Here is a 21,226-nt window from a genome sequence, read left to right as displayed (position 1 = left end):
CTGGAGTTATCTTATTTTTTTAAGAGAGAGAGAGAGGGGGGGGGGAAGGGAAGGGAATGTTTTCAAAAGGGAAAGGAGAGTGCGAGAGAAACCCTTGCAAGCCAGGAAGAAGAAAAAGATTTATCTAGCCTAAAATGATACATTTTAATATATTGGGTTTGTGGTTCCCGTCCCCTTGATCAGGTTGTATACGTGTTATTTATTGCTATATAATTGTATTGTTTTACTTTGCTTAACAATGTGTTATTATGTTGCTCTGTAATGTATGTGTTGTTTTTATGATTGGAGTCCCATCTAGGAGATATAAATAAAGTTTTATTATTATTATTATAAGGGGAAGAAAAAGAGAGATTTTTGCAAATTTGCAGGATTCATTATTGTTGTTGTGGTTGTTATTGCAAGAACATTTGAGTCCAAAGGGAGGGAAGGAAGGAAAAGAGAGCAACAGAAGGTGTGTATTTCTTTTTATTCCTAAGGAAACAAAAATGAGGTGGGTTTTTTGGAAGGGGGAGAGAAGTTTTAAAAAGACTTTTCTGGCTACTTTTAGAGTTTGAAAAAGTGAGAAAGAAAAGAGGTGGGAAAGGGCAGGAGAAAAGAGGCCAAAGTTGTTTTTAGGGGGGCTTTGCTTGCATTTCTTCCTTGGGCAAATGCATGCCCCAAAGCTTGTAAATATTTATAAAGACGTTCCCCCTACAAATACGTTAATATATGAATTTTCCCCTCATATGTTTGCAGGTCTTTGCAAATTCTATATACATATAGATATTTAGAGATTTTCATGTACCTGTATATCTGTACCTATATGTATATATTAATTTTACATATGAATTTTACCCTCACATGTTTGCAAGTACAGTAGAGTCTCACTTATCCAAGCCTCGCTTATCCAAGCTTCTGGATAATCCAAGCCATTTTTGTAGTCAATGTTTTCAATATATCGTGATATTTTGGTGCTAAATTTGTAAATACAGTAATTACAACATAACATTACTGCGTATTGAACTACTTTTTCTGTCAAATTTGTTGTATAGCATGACGTTTTGGTGCTTAATTTGTAAAATCATAACCTAATTTGATGTTTAATAGGCTTTTCCTTAACCCCTCCTTATTATCCAAGATATTCGCTTATCCAAGCTTCTGCCGGCCCGTTTAGCTTGGATAAGTGAGACTCTACCGTATCTGCAAGTCCTATATATAATTATCTATAGATAGATGTCTAGATAGATAGATATTAATAGAGATATATAGAGGTTGCAAATATTAACAGAGGGAAAATGCGCGCGCACACACATATAGAGATGTCTAGAACATTGATAAATAGGCCTTGCAAATATTGCAGGAGGAAAAGGCACATAAAGGATTTGCAAAGATTTCAGGGGAAAATAAAAATGTGAAATTAGTATATATAATTATAGATCTATATCTAGCTTTGCATTGTTTATATAGGCATTGAATGTTTGCCTGTTACTATGTTGGAAGCCGGCCTGAAACACCATGGGGAGATAGATAGAGTGGGATACAAAGGAAGCTGTTGTTGATGATGATGATGATGATTATAAAGTTATTGTTGATACCACATTGTTTTTGTTGACCCTATTTTTCCACTTATAGATTTAGTTTACTGTTTTTCTTTGAAATATGGTCAATATTCAAAACATTAAACCCACTGATGCCTCAATTAACATAATTTTATTAGTTTCTATTTTTATTTGAAATTTACCAGTAGCTGCTGCATTTCCCACCCTCGGCTTATACTCGAGTCAATAAGTTTTCCCAATTTTTTGTGGTAAAATTAGGTGCCTCAGCTTATATTTGGGTCGGTTTATACTCAAGTATATACGGTAAGTAAGATTCTTTATGAAATACTTGCTTGACAATGGCTCCAGGACGAAGGTCAAAATTCTGGTGTACAATGTTCAGCAGCTCTTGCTCAGTTCTTGTTGAGGTACCGTAAGTGAATAGAGAGACGGAAAGTGGCTCAGCCACACCAATGGCATAGGCAACCTATAGATTCAAAGACACCATATTTAGGCCCAGTTTGTATATATGCTGTATATCTGTTTGACTAGTAAAGGGTCCAACTGTATACAAAAGAAATATTTTGATATGTTGAAATGCAAAATGCCTCAGTTGTGGTGAAATTGGGAAGGAAGGATCAAATATTAAAAATTAAAATGAATAGAGAAAGTTAAACTGCTTTGAGTCTCCTTGTGGAAAGTAAAAGCAGGGCATTAACAAACATAATAAACATAATAATAATAATAATAATAATAATAATAATAATAATAATACCTTCTTTAAAGAATTATTGGTAAGACTCAGAAAGACTGAGAAAGTAAAATTCAAAAAGCTCTGAAGACTCCCAAAATGCCAAATAACTGTTAAGAATTATTATCCCAGGTAAGAAAGGCCTCTGTCTGAGACACTGAAGATGACAAATGACAAATGACACCACTCTATTATACGGTGACTTTATCCAATACAGCTTTGCATATATTTAACCTATTAGACATGGCTGCTTAAAAGACCCCTTTACTGTGACCTCTCCAAGGCAGAATTACCTTTTGGAAATACAGGGCTTGCACTGGAAAAGGCAATCCCAACTTTTGTTTTAATTCTATCAAAAGTAACACTGCTCAGTATCTGGTTTTCTTTCTTGTTCGAGACCCAAAGTAACCTTAGTCTGGAAAAACGTTGGCCTTCCAGAGGTGTTTACCCACAACTCCTACCAGCCAAGTATAGAATATTTGTGGGAGTTGTATAGTATGTGTGTTGGCCAAAATATTCTCACTCCTGATAAAAGCATAGAAAGAATGTGTAGCTTATTTTGCTGTAAGTTTCCAATGAAGTTATGCAAGACAATTTCCAGTGAACAAATACTATGTGATGCCCATCACTAGACATTCGGGGGAATGAGATGTGGACTTTGTTTTAGCCACATATCACACCATTTACAATTGCAAAATCAATAAAGAGCAAGAAGGACACAATGCAACTTACTTGGACCAGCACACGACGGCAGAGTCCTGCTTTCACCAAGGATTTGGCAACCCAGCGGGCTGCATATGCTGCTGACCGATCAACCTTTGTGTAGTCTTTGCCTGAAAAAGCTCCTCCTCCATGAGCTCCCCATCCACCATAAGTATCGACAATGATCTTCCGACCAGTAACTCCAGCATCTCCCTGCAATAAGAAACACTACTTCAATTTTTTTGTATAACAGGTATTTGGGGAATGTTGTCATATGGAAGCTATTTGTCAAAAAGCCATGAAAGAAATTAAACTGGAAAAGTGAATGAGATTCTTTCTTTAGTTCTCAACCTGTTGCCTCCCAGATATTTAGCAAATCCAGCTGATGGGAATAAATCTTATTCAAAAAAGAGCTTTCTGCCCTCAATATTCGTTTCAGAACTGACAGGGTATCATGGGAAGCTTACAAGATTTCAGATTGCTCAGCTTCTGCAACATTATGACAATAGCTAGCAGAATCTTACTGATATGATAGCAAATGCTGGGCCTGAAAATGTCTGACTTACATCGGAGGCAGACAGGGCAGTGTGAGTGTAGGGTATATAGTATCAAATATACAGCATAGAGCCGAAAATAGATTAGCCATAAGGTACATTTAGGAGCCATCCAGCAAAACAAAATATGACCAAGGCTACAATCAGTTAATACAAGAGATAAGAACACTAGCAGTACAATGTTAATGAAGGGCTCTATTCTGGCAACTGAATCAAATTTTCATAGGATGAAAATCATAAAGTGGAAAAGTGAATTGAGTGCCTGATGCTAAACTTTTTCACACCCAGATGTGTCTTACCTTCTTAAATTTTTGTGCACATTGGCTTGTTGTGGTTTGTGTTGAACCTAGAATACTGCATCGCCAATGTATCAGTTTAGTTCCCAGAATCTTTTATAATACACAAATGCCATATGGCGTCTTGAAATGTGAATATTGGAAACCTATATAGTTGAAGTTCATCTTGTTTATATTTTAGTATGTAACCTTGTGAGTGGAGTGCTCTCAGATTTAATTGGGTTCAGATGTGCCTTAAGTAATAATATGTAAATAAATCAGAAACACTATCCTATCCTGTAAGGGAGGTAGCCATGGCATAAATGTGTGATTCTTTCCATTCAGGAATGAGAAGGGCAATGACAGAGTCATCCCACTATCTAATCCTAGATATATAGATACAAACCTGGGGGCCACCAATAACAAACCGGCCACTGGGCTGAAGGTGGTAAACTGTTTTGTCGTCCAAGTATCTGGGTGGAACAACGGCCTTGATAACATGCTCTCTCAGGGCCTTGCGCATAGCATCCAGAGAAATGGTTTCATCATGCTGCGCCGAGATGACAATGGTGTGAACACGCAATGGGATAGCAACGCCATCTTTTTTGACATACTGAACTGTGATCTGGAAGTGAATGGAGAAGTGGTATAAAGAAGAAAAGTGAAAGAAAGAAAAGACTAGACCACTATCCACTAATGTCCATCTGATAATAAATCATTCCATATTCCTGAACTCATACAACCATTTTTGAGTAATCCTGTATCTTGCCTGTGAACCAAAAGACAGCAGGAAGTCCATAGCCTAGAAGCAGTCACCAAGAGAACCCTCTTCTATGTTCTCATCAGTGAAGCTGGGGAGGGTAGTGGGATGGAGAGAAAGCCTTCCCCTGAAGATTTTAAGAGTGAGATCATATAGAGAGATATAGGCTCTTTTATAACATGGAACATATAATCTAGAGATGATAAGGGTTTAATTAGGTCCGAAAAAGGTGTAATGGTCTCTTTATGTATTGTCTGTGTTGCTATAATGTTAGCCTTCTTTCAAAAGAATTCTCCAATTCAAGAAGCGGAGGATAACAAACATCTTTAATGTTTGGAATGCATGAGTCATGCTCTACAGCCCATATATTTGTAGGCTTTACCTACAAAGTCATACATCACAGAAATTCTCTGATGCTTGCCCTTTCCCACACATCAAAGCAAATAATCTTTATGGCCAGCTAATGTTTCCTGCCTTGTTTGTCCCTGTCCCCCTTTTGTCCATATGCTATGTGCCTGTTCCAGGGATGTCATAGTTGAATGACATGAGTGATTATGACATTAGAACATCTACAGCAGAAGTATGGAACCATTTGTTCTCCTGACATTTAGGACTTTATGGATGCTACAAAAGGATTGTGTGCACCATTTGAGTAGTCAAAAACACTTGGAGGTTCAAAAGTTCCCCATTTCTCCTGAATGTTTCATTCAATTCTACTCTATTGAATGTATAGGCTCAAGAATAGAATTGGGTCTAGTGCTGGAACAGGAAAAGAATCCATGGGTTTGTTTCTTTGATGACTATAAATAAAAAAGAATCACTTTGCTAAAATCTCCCACTGCGTATTTTTTCTCTTCAGTAAGTATGTTTTCAGCATGAAGACAAGATGCAGTGAATTCCAGTGAGATCTTACCTCCCAATGCAAAAAACAAAACAAAACAAAACCAAAAACCAAAAAACAAATTAGGAAGAGAAGCTTTAGATATTAGAAAACACATCCAGTTTTACAATGTTGTAACATTGTGATTCTTTTAAAAAATATAATGTTACATAAACAAATGGATATCTGGAGGCCTTTCAGCACTGGATGTCAGGATGCAATAAAGAACAGCATCTTCAAAGCTGTTCTTTTCGCACCTGACTACAAGAGGACAGAGGAAGGAGACCATTTGGCGGGGAAGGCTGATTTACGACAGGGTCTGGTCTTCAAACGTGGGAAAGGACAAAAGGAAAGGGAGGTGTGGATGGGGAAGAAAGGGGGGGGAGGCAACAACCCAATATACTGAGGGGAAAAGCGGAAGAGGGGCAGTAGAAACTTTTGCAGTCATCTTGGCAAGGCGGATTCAATAAAGTTTCCATAGCCACCAGCTGTGTGAGCCTATCTTTGTGTCCTACACCTTCCAGGAACGGACACTGGATGAGAAAGAACAAACTGAAAATGAATCTAATGATTCATGGAGGTTGGCTAATCTGAACAGTGCAGCCACAGAGCGTTTCTGGATATAGCAATTTCTGGAGAACTATATATGGCAATCAAGTCACCTTGAAACAACTGGACAAATAACTAAAAGCAATCTCTCTCTCGCCCTAGCAACAATCTTGGGAGCATCTATTAGGATAGGGATGAGATGACTATAGCCTTTGAACTCCCTTTTCATGAATCTATAGGATTAGAGCTGTTGTAATTGAGGCAACCATAAATCAAACAGATTCTCCCCCCCCCCCCCCCCCTTCAACCAGTGCAGAAGACAAGAAGGAAGTTTCGTCTAGACACTTGTGGTCTGAGCCATTGTGATTATTTTGGCCCCTTCTACACTGCTCCTATATCCCAGGATCTGATCCCAGATTATCTTTTTATCCCAGATTATCTGGCAGTGGAGACTCATAAAACAGATAATCTAGGATCAGATTCTGGGATATAGGGCAGTGCCCTGGTGGCGTAGTGGGTTAAAACTGCTGAGCTGCTGAACTTGCTGACCAAAAGGTTGGCGGTTCAAATCCGGGGAGCAGGTTGAGTTCCCGCTGTTAGCCCTAGCTTCCCCCACTGTTAGCCCTAGCTTCTGCAACAGCTATGTCTTGTAGCCTAACTGACAGAGATGGTAAACACTGACTACTGAGAATTGTAGGTCAAAGGGTGCTAAGTTTTTAATGACGGGTGTGCAATATTGACTTCCTATAGATCTAAGGAAAACAGCCTTCACTGCTGTCAGAGGCCCACATTAGCCTACCAACTCATATCTGACTAATCAGTAATTGAATCTCTCAAGCGTGGAAACAGACTTCTATTCAAGTAAAAAGAAAGGAAGAAACTGGGAAAATGCCTAAGGCATACCTGGGTTTTGGAATCAGGTCTAAGCCAAGGAAGGATCCCATTGCGCCTCAGCTCAGCCATTTTGGCATTCAGTTTGTGAGCAAGCATAATTGTCAGAGGCATGCATTCTTCTGTCTCATCCGTCGCATAGCCAAACATCAGGCCCTATATCAGGAAACAAATTTTCAGTAACCACAATAGGAGGATAATTTACTACTTCTACTTCATTATTTCATTCTCTTCATGAGACACTCTTCCAATTCTATATATATTCTTACATATATACATACATGTTCATAAAAATGAAGCAAATCTATGTATATGTATATATACTTGAACCAGTACAATACTACCTAACACCTATACAATAATAATATTTGACTATGCCCTTCCCTCCTCTCACCCCTCCCAGCCTTTCTCTCCGTTGTGTTGGAGACATTCATAAATAGTTCTGTTTTTCCTTCCTATTACATTGTTTTTCTAACCTTCCTTCTGGTCTAATACATATTTATAGATTCCCTACAAATATTCTAACAGATTACATTATGAAGCCTTCTAAAAACATTCCCCTCTTTCTTTTTCTTTTCTTTTTTTACAAAGCTTAAGAATGGCTCCCAGTCTCATATAAAGGTTTTTTTGTGTGTTCTTTCTTTGTTCATCATTACTAATTTGTCAATTTCTGGTATTTTCAAAACTTCAACAATCCATTCTTCTATTTTTGGGAATCTGCATTCTTCCAATGTTGTGCATATAATGTCCGAGTGGCTATTATCATGTAGTGCAATACTTTGTAGTTCAGTGATTTTGTTTGCTTATTTGACATTTCCAATAAAAAATAATTCAGGTTCCAACTGTATATTTGATTGAAACAATTCTTTGTACCTTGCCCCAGAAATCTCTTGCTTTTTTACAGAAATACCACATGTGAAAGAAAGTTCCTTGCTCTTGTGGCACAAGCATCCATGTTCTCCTTTTCTTGCAAGGAGAGACTTTCGTTTCATTATAGCGTACTGATATAGATGGTGTATCCTTATTCAAAATACCTAGTACAATAAGTGTTTGGTGTTTTGTTTTGTTTTTAAAAGTATTGAATACCTGTGTTTGCATCTGCCATCAACCAAATGACCTGATCAAAATAATGTTTATGGGTGCATGATTTTGTGGGGATGACAAATGGTAAACCAGGTCCCATCACACAAAGTGCACTGCTAAGTAAGGATAGAAATAATATTTTTAAACTATGTGGGAAAATAGTAAAAAAAAATAAGGTTCTTTTTTGAATGTTAAGAACCCTGATGAGAATATTTGCACTTTGGGATTTATTCTGGTTAAAAATTCTGCAAGGTTGTTTTGCACAGAAAGGAGCATTTTCTGCTTTAAAAACATAACATTCAAGTTATTGTTTCCTGCATAGAAAACATTATAATTGGGGATCTGTGTAAAATTTGCACATGGTTTATTAGAATTTACAATAAATAAAACACAAAAAATATATAAATGGAGACTTAGTGGTAATCTAGTAAAATCTGAGACAGACATTGAGAAAAACAAAAAAATTAAAGGAATATTTTACCCTGAATGATTCCGATGAAGTATCATCACAAAATACTTGGGATGCTAGCAAAGCCTACATGCGGGGTCACTTTATACAGCAAAGTGCCCAAAAGAATAAACGGAGAAAAGAAGTTAACCACTTGCCAGGCTTATTGGCATTCTGAAATTGTTGTTGCTTTATAAATCTTAGCTGTTTCTCTAATTCTTCGACTTCTAAAGAAGTTTTTTGTTTAGCCAATGTCTCTAATTCAAATTTTAAAATCTTATTCCCTGGATTTTCTTTTAATTTCTTTTCTCCCTGTCTGATTTCTTCTATTATTTTTTGTAAAAGTCGAAGAATTAGAGAAACAGCTAAGATTTATAAAGCAACAACAATTTCAGAATGCCAATAAGCCTGGCAAGTGGTTAACTTGGAAGATCAGGAGAAAAAAAAAGACAGGCCCAATTTATATCTGAAATACAATCAGAGGGGAAAAATACACTAATGAATCAGAAATAGCCAACCAATTTAACAAATTCTATAGTAAACTATACACCAAGGATCAAATAAGAAAGGAAGATATATCAATATTCTTAGGCAAACAAAAATTAGAGAAGATAACAGACCACCAAAGGGAATTACTGAATAAAGAAATTTCTGAAAATGAAATTAAAAGAATGATTAGGAAAACAGATCGTAATAAAGCGCCAGGTCCAGATGGACTAACTGAAATATATTATAAAGTACTAGCTATGCCCGGCCACGCGTTGCTGTGGCGAAGCCTGGTGATATGGGAAATAAAGTATTGAGCAATTGGTGGTAGTTGGTATATGTCATTTCCAAAAGGTTGTGAATATGCAGTATTTGTGGTTATTCCTTTTTTTTGTCGTTTGGACGGAAGTATGAATGGTTCAATTAGCTGGAATGATTGGCATGTAATGGCCTTTCAGCCTCAAAGCCTGTGTGATTCCTGAGTGGGGGAATCGTTTGTTGGGATGTGTTAGGTGGCTGTGTTTGTTTCTTGTGTGGAATTCATCTGTTTTCAGAGTGTTGTTCTTTACGTCTTGATGTGGAGGAGTGTGGTGGTGTTTAAAATAAAGTAATGAGGAAGTCGTGGTATTTGGTATATGTGTTATAGTTGTATATATGTAGAAAATGGATAAGATTGTGTGTGATCTTGAACTCACATCATGTCTAGTGAACTTCCAGTAAGTCCATTAGTAGTTAAAGTCTGAAGGAAGTACGGTTTGATGGTGTAAGGGTATTGAATGGTATTAAAAGTGGTCAAGAAAGGTTTAGGTTAGGTAGGAAGGAGCGAGGGTTGGAAGGTGAAAGGATATTCAATTGTATTTAAGCTGGGTAACAAAGGGTTGCCCTTGGTAGGAAGTAGTCATATGTTGTACGTTGAACATCTGTTGTACGTTGTATCCATATACAAATGTGTGTGCATGTATATAGATTCTGTTTCTCATATAGAAATAATCTGAAGTTGCCTATATATATTCCATATATGTATGTATCCCACACCTATATATGGTGTATGGTGAGTATGCGTTATCCATATATACCAGTGTGTGTGTGTGTATACAACCTGCTGTATATTATTATTATTATTATTATTATTATTATTATTATTATTATTATTATTATTATTATTTTCCAAAGGTTTATTATTATGATTTAATATTATTATTATATTTGAAAGGTTTATTTTCATTATTACTATGTAATATTATTATATTTAAAAGGTTTATTATTATGATGTAATATTATTATTATATTCCAAAGGTTGTTTTTTATTATTATTATTATTATTATTATTATTATTATTATTATTATTATTCCTCCCAAGAAAGGATTCCCCTAAGTAGGAAGCAGGCAGGGTTTGAAGTTGTAAGGTCATTCAATGGTAATTAATCTGATGAGATTTGGTTTGAAGATCCAATGATGGTTAAGTGTTGTTGTTGTTATTATTATTATTATTATTATTATTATTATTATTATTATTATTATTATTATTATTATTATTATTATAGTATGGAGTGTCAGAACCCTGCTACTAGAGCCTGGATGTGGCTCTGAGTTTCAGGGTCACTGACATTGATAAGACACCTGCGTCCCAGGACTCGGAGGAGAAACGGCTGATGGACTTGGCGGGGAATTTGCGCGGGGTTTTACTGAGCGGGAAGAGACTGTTCAAATGAGGGGGAGGGTATATAAAGGAGGGTTGGCCGGAGCCTCCCATTCTTGGCTTTTCTGATGTTCATGTTTCCTACAGTAAAAGTTTCTGGTGATATCACAGAGAGTCTTGTGTGTTCATTCAGGAGCGGCTGTGGTGAGCTGACACTAAGCCAAGAATACGGACACCATCCCGCTGTAGCGGTGAGGTGTAACATGCAAGTGGAGGATGAAGAGCTCTTGGGCGCCGGAGGAGGAAGGTCGGAAAGGGCCACTCCCGAGACGGACGCTGAGTTCCACCAGCTGGCGGCCCTGGCGTCCTCCACCGCTTATGCCCAGCCAAATGGGGTAACCCAGAGGCGTGGAGTGGTGCGGGGAGACAGCACCGGAGGAGAGGAAGGTTCACCTTCCCCAGGCCCGCAAAAGATGGTGTTTCTGGAGGAGAGGATGTCGGCGATGGAGACCACCCTGGCAGTGATGTCGAGGGCGATGGAGCGCCTGGCGGTTTTGGCGGAGCCGGAGCGAGGAAGGGAACTCCGGGCTAGCTCAATGTGGGACGTGAGCATGGGAAGCAGCCAGGGCTTTGCAGACCTCCCAGCACCGAAGGGAAGGGAAATGCGAAAGGAGCCCGGTGCCCGGCCCAAGATCCAAACGAGCCTGACGCGGGTGGAGGAGAGTGACGACGAAGGGGAAAAGCCTCCGAGAATCCCGGCTACGCTCCCAACTGAGACCCTGGTGCCCCTGGCGAATGCCGGGCGTGGCACAGGACAAAGGGAAGCAGCAGCGGGGCCCACTGGCCCGCAAGGGGGCTTGCGACGGGCGGAGGATTGGGGATTGCCACCACAGGGACCCCTACCGAGACGAGAGGAACTAAGGATCGAGTTTGGGGGAGAGTCCTCTGAACTGGATTTTTTCCTGACCACGGTGAGGGGCTATATGGAGGACAATGCCCACACTTTCAGAACGGAATCCAGCCGGGTACGGGCCATTGGTGCAGTGTTGAAGAGGGGAGCGGCCAGCTGGTACGTTCAACTACACGCGCGGCGCGACCCATGTCTGGGGTCACTCCGACGCTTTATGGGGGCCCTGGAGACCCGTTTCCGAGATCCACTGGAGCAGATCCGGGCGAGGGAGGAGTTGAAGACCGTCTCCCAGGGGCAGAGGTCGGTATCTGAGTATGCGGAGGAGTTCCAATGCCTCGCTGAAAAGGTGCCGGAATGGTCTGCAGTGACAAAGATAGAACTCTTCAAAGAGGGGCTCAGGCGGGAGATCCTCTCCTGGGCGGTGCATCGTGATGAGCCTGACACACTGCGCGGATGGATTCAGCTGGCGGGGCGCGTCGAGACATCGCTGGCCCAGGCGAGGAGGCACCGAGGAGGGCTACAGCAGCGGCCGCAGATGAAAGAGGGGAGCCGGAAGGAGGGATCAACCCCAGCCGGGAGGAGAACGGAGCCGCCAGGGAACGTGAGCACCAGCAGGAGGGGCTGCTTCGTGTGCGGCCGTTTGGGCCACAGGGCTGCCGAGTGCTGGCAGAGAAAAGGGGAAGGCGGAGGCCCGCCCAAACCAAGAGCCGTGGCAGGGAAACGCGCCGAGGAAGAACCACCGATGAGGCACCACTCGGGGGGGTTGGTAAGTCAGGACAAAGCCATGATAGTGGTCCCCATTCAGCTGGAAAGTGGCAGCAAACAAGCAACCTGCAAAGCATTTGTGGATTGTGGATGTTCCAGGAACATCATCTCCCCTGAATTAGCCGAGGGATTGGGATGCGAAAGAACGAACCTAGAATCCCCAATAGCTTTTTCGCAGTTGGACGGATCCACAGCATCGGGATCATTAGCTAAGTACAGTGCCGAAGATGTAAAGTGTAAGATAGGGAGTTGGGAAGGAAAGGTGTCATTTGTGATATCACAAATAGCCAGCTATAATGTTATACTAGGCATGCCATGGCTGGGGCAGGCCAACCCGCAAATCAACTGGGAGGATAAGAGCATGATCTTCAGGATGGAGTTGGAAGAAGGGAGCCAGGAAGTGGAGAGAGAGCCGGGGAAAAGGGGGGAGGAAGACTCTATCAGGATAGCAGAACTGGCAGATAAATTACCCCCAGAGTATCGGGATTTTGTGGACGTATTTGATGAGAAGGAAGCAGACAGTTTCCCACCGAAGCGGAGAGTTGAAGTGAAAATAGAGCTAGTCCCAGGAGCAGAGCTTCCTAAGGCAAAAATATACCCAATGTCGGCTAGGGAAAAGGAGGAACTGAGAAAATACATTGATAAAAACCTAGCGAGGGGTTTCATAGAGCCTTCAAATTCCCCTCTAGGGGCGCCTGTGTTGTTCAGGCGCAAAAAGGACCAAACGCTGAGGCTCTGCATTGACTACAGGGGCCTGAATGCAATCAGTTCTGGAAATAAATACCCCCTACCTTTAGTGAAGGACTTGATCGCCCAGTTATCGGAGGGACAGATATTCACTAAATTGGACTTAATTGAAGCATACCATAAATTGCAGATTAAACCAGAGGACAGGTGGAAGACGGCCTTCTCCTGTGCATTCGGATTATTCAATTATCGTGTGCTCCCTTTCGGTTTGTGCGGCGGAGGCGCCGCGTTCATGCAATTAATCAACGAAGTGTTGCATCCATTGTTGTACAAGGGAGTCTTTGTTTTTTTAGATGACATATTGTTAGTATCTCGGACTAAGGAGCAACACGTAGAACTAGTCAGGGAAGTCCTGCAAAAGTTGAGAGAAGCAAAACTGTATGCGAAGCTTGCCAAGTGCGAGTTCAATAAAGACCAGATAGACTTTCTGGGGTATAGGATTTCCTCCCAGGGAGTGGCGATGGACCCTGCGAAGGTAGAAGACGTGAGGGGGTGGGAAGCCCCCAAAACACGGAAGCAGCTGCAATCCTTCCTAGGGTTCGCAAACTTCTATAGAACATTTATCAAGGACTTTGCGCGCCTCACTTTGCCATTAACGGATTTGTTAAAGACTAAAGGTAGGGGAGAAACAGCCAAAGTGAAGGCCCCAGGGGCCAAACTGACCTGGACAATAGAATGCCAGGAAGCTTTCGAAGCCCTTAAAAAGCGTTTTACGGAGGAGCCTGTCCTACAGCACCCTGATATGTCTAAAGCCTTTATATTACATTGCGATGCGTCAGACCGGGCATATGGGGCAGTTCTGCTACAGAAAGACGAGGGGGGGAACCTGAAGCCATGTGGCTATCTGTCAAAAAAGTTTAGTGATACAGAAAAAAACTGGCCGATTTGGGAGAGAGAAGCCTTAGCGATTCTAAAAGCACTAGAGTGCTGGAGACACTTCCTGGAAGGAAGTGGAACACCGTTTGAGGTGTGGACTGACCATAGAAATTTACAGTATCTAAGATCCCCTCGTAAACTATCAGCGAAGCAAATTAGATGGGCCCAATATTTCAGCCGTTTTGATTTCAGACTCAGATTCTTCCAGGGGAAACATAATATACTCGCTGACGCTCTCTCTCGGATGCCTCAGCACGGGGGAGGAATTCAGGAATCTGAAGGGAGTATTTTTCTTGATAAGCAATGGGGCCTGGCAGTACTAACTCGAGCACAAGCGGCCGAAGAAAACAAACGTACTGCCATTTCCACGGGGGGAGGAGAAATATGGGAGGAAGAGTTGAAGCGAGCGTATGGAATGGACAAATGGTTACAAACAAACAAAGAAAAGGGAGAATTGTGTGGGGATTTGGTGTTTGTAAATAAGAAATTGTATATTCCTGAATGTTTAAGACGAGAAATGTTAAGGAAGTACCATGATAACAAGGGTGCGGGTCATCTAGGCCCCACCAGGACTATTAAACTGTTGGCCAAACAATGCTGGTGGCCCGGAATGAGGAAAGACGCCAGGGGGTACGTCACGCAGTGTGAATTATGCGCAGAGGGAAAAACACCACCGGGGAAGCCCCAGGGGCTATTGCAGAAGGTGGTAGAGCCCATGAGGCCATGGGAATGCGTAGCCATGGATTTTGTAGGCGAACTACCCCCCAGCAGAGGCCACAGATACATTTGGACAATATTGGACTTATTCTCAAAACAGGCACACTTTGTGGCTCTGCCAAAACTTCCTTCAGCTGAAAAACTTGCTGATTTGTATGTGAAGCACGTATATCGCCTACATGGGTGTCCCGACAAGATAATTAGTGACCGGGGAGTCCAATTTACTGCAAAATTTTGGGGAAAATTCTTACAGCTGTTAGGAGCAGAAAGGAACCTGAGCTCGGCCTTTCATCCCGCGACCAACGGGGGGGTCGAACGTACCCAACAGACACTGTGCCAATTCTTAAGGATGTACACCAATTATAGACAGGATGATTGGGCGGACCTTCTTCCGTTTGCTGAGATGGCTTTTAACGGGGCCGTACATTCGGCCACAGGTCGTGCCCCATTCGAAATAGTATACGGACAGGAGGTGGCACCTTTCCCCAGGCTACCCGAGTGGAAGGAAGGGGAGGGCCAGACCGACGAGGAATGGCCGGCCAAAATCAAGCAAGGGTGGCGAACCGTGGTAGAGGCATTGCGGGAAACACAAAAGAAGTACAAGCTCTTTGCGGATCGTAGACGCCGAGAGGGGGACAAATTGGGCGAAGGAGATCTGGTTTGGCTGAGCACAAAAAACCTGAAATTGGGGTTCCCATCCAAGAAATTGGCTCCACGCTATATAGGGCCATTCAGGGTAGCAAAAAGAATAAACGAAGTGACCTATGAGCTGAGGCTACCAAAGGACCTAGGAAAGGTACACCCGGTATTCCATTGCAGCCTGTTAAAAAAGTATAAAGGAACTCTGGACAGCGGAGAACAATAGTTGTGTTTAATCTTTTCCTTCCAGGACGAAGGGGAGGAGGACGCCATGTCAGAACCCTGCTACTAGAGCCTGGATGTGGCTCTGAGTTTCAGGGTCACTGACATTGATAAGACACCTGCGTCCCAGGACTCGGAGGAGAAACGGCTGATGGACTTGGCGGGGAATTTGCGCGGGGTTTTACTGAGCGGGAAGAGACTGTTCAAATGAGGGGGAGGGTATATAAAGGAGGGTTGGCCGGAGCCTCCCATTCTTGGCTTTTCTGATGTTCATGTTTCCTACAGTAAAAGTTTCTGGTGATATCACAGAGAGTCTTGTGTGTTCATTCAGGAGCGGCTGTGGTGAGCTGACAATGGAGTATTAGAAAGCCTTATTATTATGATAGCATTATAATATTATGGGGTATTTAAAAGCCACCCCTTATACACAATAGAGAGAACAGAATGGCAGAGAAAAGAAACTTTGCACATCCTCAGAGGTTCGCTTTTTGGAAACTGTTGGGAAAAAAACAGGAGGAAAGTATATTGCCTATTTATTGACTGATTAATGTATTGTTTTATGATTGTTATTTAATATCAATTGGAGTGAAGTCACTTGAGCCACGAGGTGCTGGTTTTGTATAACCCAAAGTTGTCTGTTGTATAACCAAAGGAGGAAGAATTGAAGTTTTCCAGTTGCTAAGGAAACGTTGCAAACTCTCCCTGCCATTGGGGAAGAGGCATGGCAGAGCATGATGGGAACTGTAGTTTCCCCAGAATAGAGGCTGGCTCTTAAAGGAGCCTTTGAGATTCACAGCAGTTGAGAACATTTGAAAGTTTTGGAAAGGAGTACTAAAAGGAAGACAGTAAGGCAGAAGGAAGGGAGAGAGGGAGGGGGTGTGCGGGGAAAAGGGAGAAGAAAATTATTTTGAGGTGGAAGGTGCTGGTGGTGGTGGTTCTTCCCTTCTTCCCTCAGGAATCTCGCCTCGAATTGGGAGGTAGGCGGAGGAAGGAGAGAGGGGGAGAGAAAGGAAGCCATAGTGTCTGGAAGAGGAAAAGGTGGGTGACGAAGAAGCCGCTGAATGGAGGCTCTCCGTTTTTATTTGTTTTTTTTACCTCGGAGGCCTGGAGAGAAGGAGGAGGATGGAGTGTTCCGTTGGGGGGAAGGTGGTGGAGGGAAGGATTGGTGAAGAGTTTTTTTTTGTAAGATGGAGGCGGTGCCGGAGGAGGGAGAAGTTGAGCGCGTGGGCGAGGGGTATGTGTGTGCGCGCACGGGGGGGGAAGCGTTTCTAGGATTGTGTGTTGGCGCAGGTGCACATGGTCTGTTGTGGTTTTTGGCCCTGTGATTGTTGTTTGTGTGATATTTTGTTGTATCGTACTTGAGGCGGGGATAAGGGGTTGTGATGGTAATTTTTGTGGTTGGGGGGTGTTTAGTTGAGTTGTTTAGTGCATCGCCGTGATGTCAGAACTCTTATATATATAGATTCATAGAGGAAGTAACACCACATCTTAAAAAGATAATGAATGAGATTTTGGAGAACCAAGAAATCCCAGCTACATGGAGATCAGCGATAATAACAATGATATATAAAGAAGGCCATGACCCCCAAAATGTGAAAAATTATAGACCGATATCACTATTGAATCAAGATTACAAAATTTTTACAGGGATATTGGCAGAAAGGATGAAATAATTCCTGAAGGAGTGGATTAAGGAGGATCAAGTAGGATTCTTGCCAGGGAGACAATTGAAAGGCAATGTAAGGGAAATTATAAATATAATAGAATATTATGAAAAAACAAATAAAGATGAAATAGCATTATTAGCAATTGACATGGAGAAAGCTTTTGATAGCCTAAATTGGGATTTTTTTAAAGTTATTAATTAAAGAATTAGACATGGGTTTTAAATTTGGTAATGCGATTAATAGAATATATGCTAAACAAAAAGCAAAAATTAAGATAAATACACTGGATTCAAAACCTATCAAAATCACAAAAGGAACCAGACAGGGTTGCCCGCTCTCCCCGCTGTTATTTATTTTCGCACTAGAAATACTACTGAACACTATTAGAGAAGATCCAGAGCTGAAAGGAGCAAAAATAAAGAAAGAAAATTATAAGATCAGGGCATATGCAGATGACCTGATCTGCATAATAGAAGAACCAACAAAAACAATAAGAAAATGGTCAGATAAAAGAGAAAATTTTGGGAAGTTATCAGGACTTAAAGTAAATATAGATAAAACTATGCTATTAACGAGAAATATGACTAAGGATAGACAAGACAAATTGGTAGATATATCAGGCATCCAAATTAGAAAGACGATTCGTTACTTAGGGATAATTTTAACGGCAAAAAATTCACAATTGGTAGAGAACAACTATGACCCCAAATGGAAAGAAATCAAAAAAGATCTAGATAATTGGAACAAACTCAAAATTTCACTACTGGGGAGAGTAGCAGTAATTAAAATGTAAATCTTGCCAAAAATGCTATTTCTTTTCCAAAATATCCCGCTAACTAGAAACATAACAAGATTCAAAACCTGGAACAAGGATATAAATAAATTCATCTGGGTAAATAAGAAACCCAGAATAAGAAAAACTCATATGATAGATGAAAAAAGAAGAGGAGGTCTGGCCCTCCCTGACCTACAGTTATACCATGATGCCTGCGGTCTAATGTGGGCTCGAGAGTGGACAACGCTCCAGAAAACTAACTACTAACAATAGAGGGGGTAGACCTTAGAGCAGGATGGCACGCATATGCGTGGTATGGGAAAAGAAAGACAGAAAAGAACTTCGGGGACCACTTCATCCGTTCTGCAATAATAAAAATATGGGGAAAATATAAGGGAAACCTATTCCCAAAAATCCCACTATGGGTTTCACCTTTAGAGGCCTCCCACAGAAGAGATATGAGAGGGACAGGTTGGCCAAAATACAAAGATATATTACGAAGGGAAAAGGGAACATATAAATTAAAAACCCAAGAAGAGATAAATCAAAAATTTAAAAATAAAGGGTGGCTCCAATACCTACAATTGAAGGACTACTTTAATACAGATAAGAAGATAGGATTCGAGGATAAAGAATCATTCTGGGATAAAATAATGCAATCAGAAAATAAGGTCATAACCAAAATATATAAAAAATTACTAGAGTGGGTGACAGAAGAGGAAACAATAAAGGAATGTATGATCAAATGGGCAAGAAACATAGGGAAGACTATAAGAATTGAGGAGCGGGAAAGGCATGGAATTGCAGATTAAAATCGATGTACTCAGCAGACCTTAAAGAAAATTGGATAAAAAAATTTTACCAATGGTATTTGACCCCCCCCCTCCCAAAAAAAATTTATCAAAGCATAACAAAAGAATCTCTAATAAATGCTGGAAATGCGGAGAACAGGAAGGTACATTCTTCCATTGCTGGTAGACATGCGATACAGCCAGGAATTTTTGGAAGGAAATTCACCAGAGAATACAAAAGATGTTACAAATTAAAATCAACTTAGACCCAAAATATTTTCTATTAGGATTATATGATATAGAAAAGGACAAAAATAAAGAGGTTTTATTCAATTATTTAATAACGGCGGCGAGAATGATACACGCAAAAAACTGGAGGGAAAAAAGTAGACCAGAGATAAAAATGTGGTAAAACAAAATTTTAGAGATTATGAATATGGATAAACTTATTTATTATCGCAAAACCAAGGTAGACCAAAAAAAAAAAACAAATTGGGAACAAATTAAAAACTATCTAAAAAAAGAAAATTGCAAAATAATCATATGATAATTAAGAATGACTGGTTAAAAAAAATTGCCTCAGACTAAACTGAGCAGGTGCCTGAAACAATTTTTAAGAAAAACAAGATAGGAGTTAGAAACATAATTAAAGAACATTATCCACAACATCATACAATAGATGGAAGTCATTTTTATCATTATTATCATCATTTTCTTCCTTCTCTTTTTTTCCCCTTTTTTCTTTTTCTCTCTTTTTTCGGGAGCAGCTTACACATTTTTTGTCGGGTGTAGGGTAAATATACCTTAGATTGTACCATCTTCTCACTCTAGGCAAATTTCCCTATTTGACTGGAGTCGATGCCTCTTTCCCCACCCCAATCCCATCCCAAACAGTGTTTGTCCCATCCCTTTCCCTGTCTCTTCCTACTTTCTTTCTGTGTAATCTCGGAGATGGGTTTATGTTTTATGTTTTTGTTGTTGTTGTGTCAATTGTTTTTAAAAAGTAAAAATGTATTACAAAAAAAATTGCACATGGTTAATTTGCATAGAAAAGAGCATTTTCTGCACAGGACTTAGTATTTCTACAGTGAAAATGCTGGGGTTTTGTTCCAAACACTGTTGTGCAAATTTTGCACAAAATAAGTCCAAAATTGAAAATAGACCTCAAAAACTGTGTGATTTTCAAAGATTTTCCTACAGTGGAAAAAAACCCATTGAAATCACTCATTGTTATCTTAAAGAAGAAACTTAGTGAAGAACGACATCCCTAAATGCCAGTAAGTCATCATAGCCACAACACCTTGGGAAATGATTACCTGGTCCCCAGCACCAACTTCTTCTTCACTCCTGTGCAGATGAACACCCTGAGCAATATCTGGTGACTGTTGCTCCAAAGCCACAAGAACATTGCAAGTTTTGTAGTCAAAGCCTGAGGAGCAGAATAAATAGAATAACTTACATTGCTCTTTTAAAAATAAAACATGTTTAGCAGGATTGCACAGAACATCTTAACATAACTACTTCCCTAGTAGTGTTTACAGGCTCTAGTGTTACAGAGGGTATAAACATCCACAAAAAAATATCAAAACTGTATTAATGGGAAATTATCAAATTGTAGTTGGTTCAAAATAGCACTGAGTGGGACTTGAAATTCTGACCATATTCTAGCAGCGCTTTGGTGCAGTTTGTTCAAAGGTCCAGTTTAAAGTGCTGATATTGAGAGCAGGTTATCTAAGGCCCCTTTTACGCTGCTATCCAGATTATCAAAGCAGATAATCCACATTATCTGCTTTGAACTGGATTGTATGAGTCTACACTGCCATATAATCCAGTTCAAAACAGAGAATCTGTGTAGAAGGGGCCTAAAAGACTGCTTTACTCTTCATATTTAGCAATCCTTGTGGCCTTTTTCAAAGGTCTTATGCTGAGTGCCTCTGCCAAATGTAGTGGATAACTAATGCAAATAAGCCGTACTGTAGTGCTCCTCAGTTATGAAACATGGCCAGGAAGTGTCTTTGTGGACATTTAGTACTAGTGGCAAATCTACACAACACTATAATCCAGTTTGGAACCAGTTGGGGAGGAGCCAGTTTCATTGTGCAGATTATTAGAATTGGTTTGAGGCCAGGAAAGTGATTACATTAACAATGGAACCATATCTCAAACTGTTCTGTGGGTTTTGCTCCCATTTCTGGGAGAGCTGCACACCAGTACTCCAGAGGCATAGGAGGGGAAGAGAACAAGTGGCAATTACCTGTCCCAGGGAGTCAATTAGCCCAGCCATGCCCTTGGGGCATTTTTTGGTATCCTCTAGTTCCAAATCCTACAAAGCACTTCAGCAAAGGCAGGTGTCTACTGAGGATGTACACGACTAAAAAAAACCTGCTTCATTTATCTTAACAAAAATCACACAATCCTCATTTTGATTTTAAAGTGTTTTGTAAAAGTCATAAGGGGTCAGTGTCGGCTCACTACAGCCGCTCCTGAATGAATACAAGATACTCGCTGTGTTGTCACCAGAAACTTTACTGTAGGACACATCGACATGAAAAAGCCAAGAATGGGAGGCGTCGGTCAACATT

The 21,226-nt window shown here is 40.7% G+C and overlaps 3 protein-coding genes across 3 annotated transcripts in view; 2 read left to right on the top strand and 1 right to left on the bottom strand.

Annotated features, from left to right (window-relative positions):
- Positions 1–21,226, top strand: part of LOC134297668 (uncharacterized) — a 345,438-nt gene that overhangs the window by 68,035 nt on the left and 256,177 nt on the right. The gene's annotated exons all lie outside the window — the stretch shown is intronic.
- Positions 1–21,226, bottom strand: part of mat1a (methionine adenosyltransferase 1A) — a 53,619-nt gene that overhangs the window by 8,626 nt on the left and 23,767 nt on the right. Inside the window, exons 4-8 of the mRNA XM_062975829.1 lie at positions 19,961–20,073; positions 6,892–7,035; positions 4,206–4,424; positions 3,001–3,183; positions 1,871–2,004 (exon numbers count right to left, since the gene is read on the bottom strand). Coding sequence (XP_062831899.1) covers positions 1,871–2,004; positions 3,001–3,183; positions 4,206–4,424; positions 6,892–7,035; positions 19,961–20,073 — 793 coding nt within the window. The remainder of the gene's footprint in view (positions 1–1,870; positions 2,005–3,000; positions 3,184–4,205; positions 4,425–6,891; positions 7,036–19,960; positions 20,074–21,226) is intronic.
- Positions 10,445–15,719, top strand: LOC134297669 (uncharacterized). The gene is made up of 2 exons (XM_062975828.1): positions 10,445–12,211; positions 15,440–15,719. The coding sequence occupies exons 1-2, from the start codon at positions 10,664–10,666 to the stop codon at positions 15,479–15,481; spliced, it is 1,590 nt and encodes a 529-aa protein (XP_062831898.1). The 5' UTR covers positions 10,445–10,663; the 3' UTR covers positions 15,482–15,719.

This window comes from Anolis carolinensis, chromosome 3 (genome assembly GCF_035594765.1).
Source record: "Anolis carolinensis isolate JA03-04 chromosome 3, rAnoCar3.1.pri, whole genome shotgun sequence".
NCBI classification, from domain to species: domain Eukaryota; kingdom Metazoa; phylum Chordata; class Lepidosauria; order Squamata; family Dactyloidae; genus Anolis; species Anolis carolinensis.
This window is presented reverse-complemented; position numbering and strand designations above follow the sequence as displayed.

Excerpts from the sequence above, each read along its gene's own strand:
- LOC134297669 (XM_062975828.1), top strand. The coding sequence starts at position 10,664 with ATGTTCATGTTTCCTACAGTAAAAGTTTCTGGTGATATCACAGAGAGT. Across the intron at positions 12,212-15,439 it reads GGCACCACTCGGGGGGGTTG|GACGAAGGGGAGGAGGACGC; the intron begins GTAAGTCAGGAC and ends TTTTCCTTCCAG.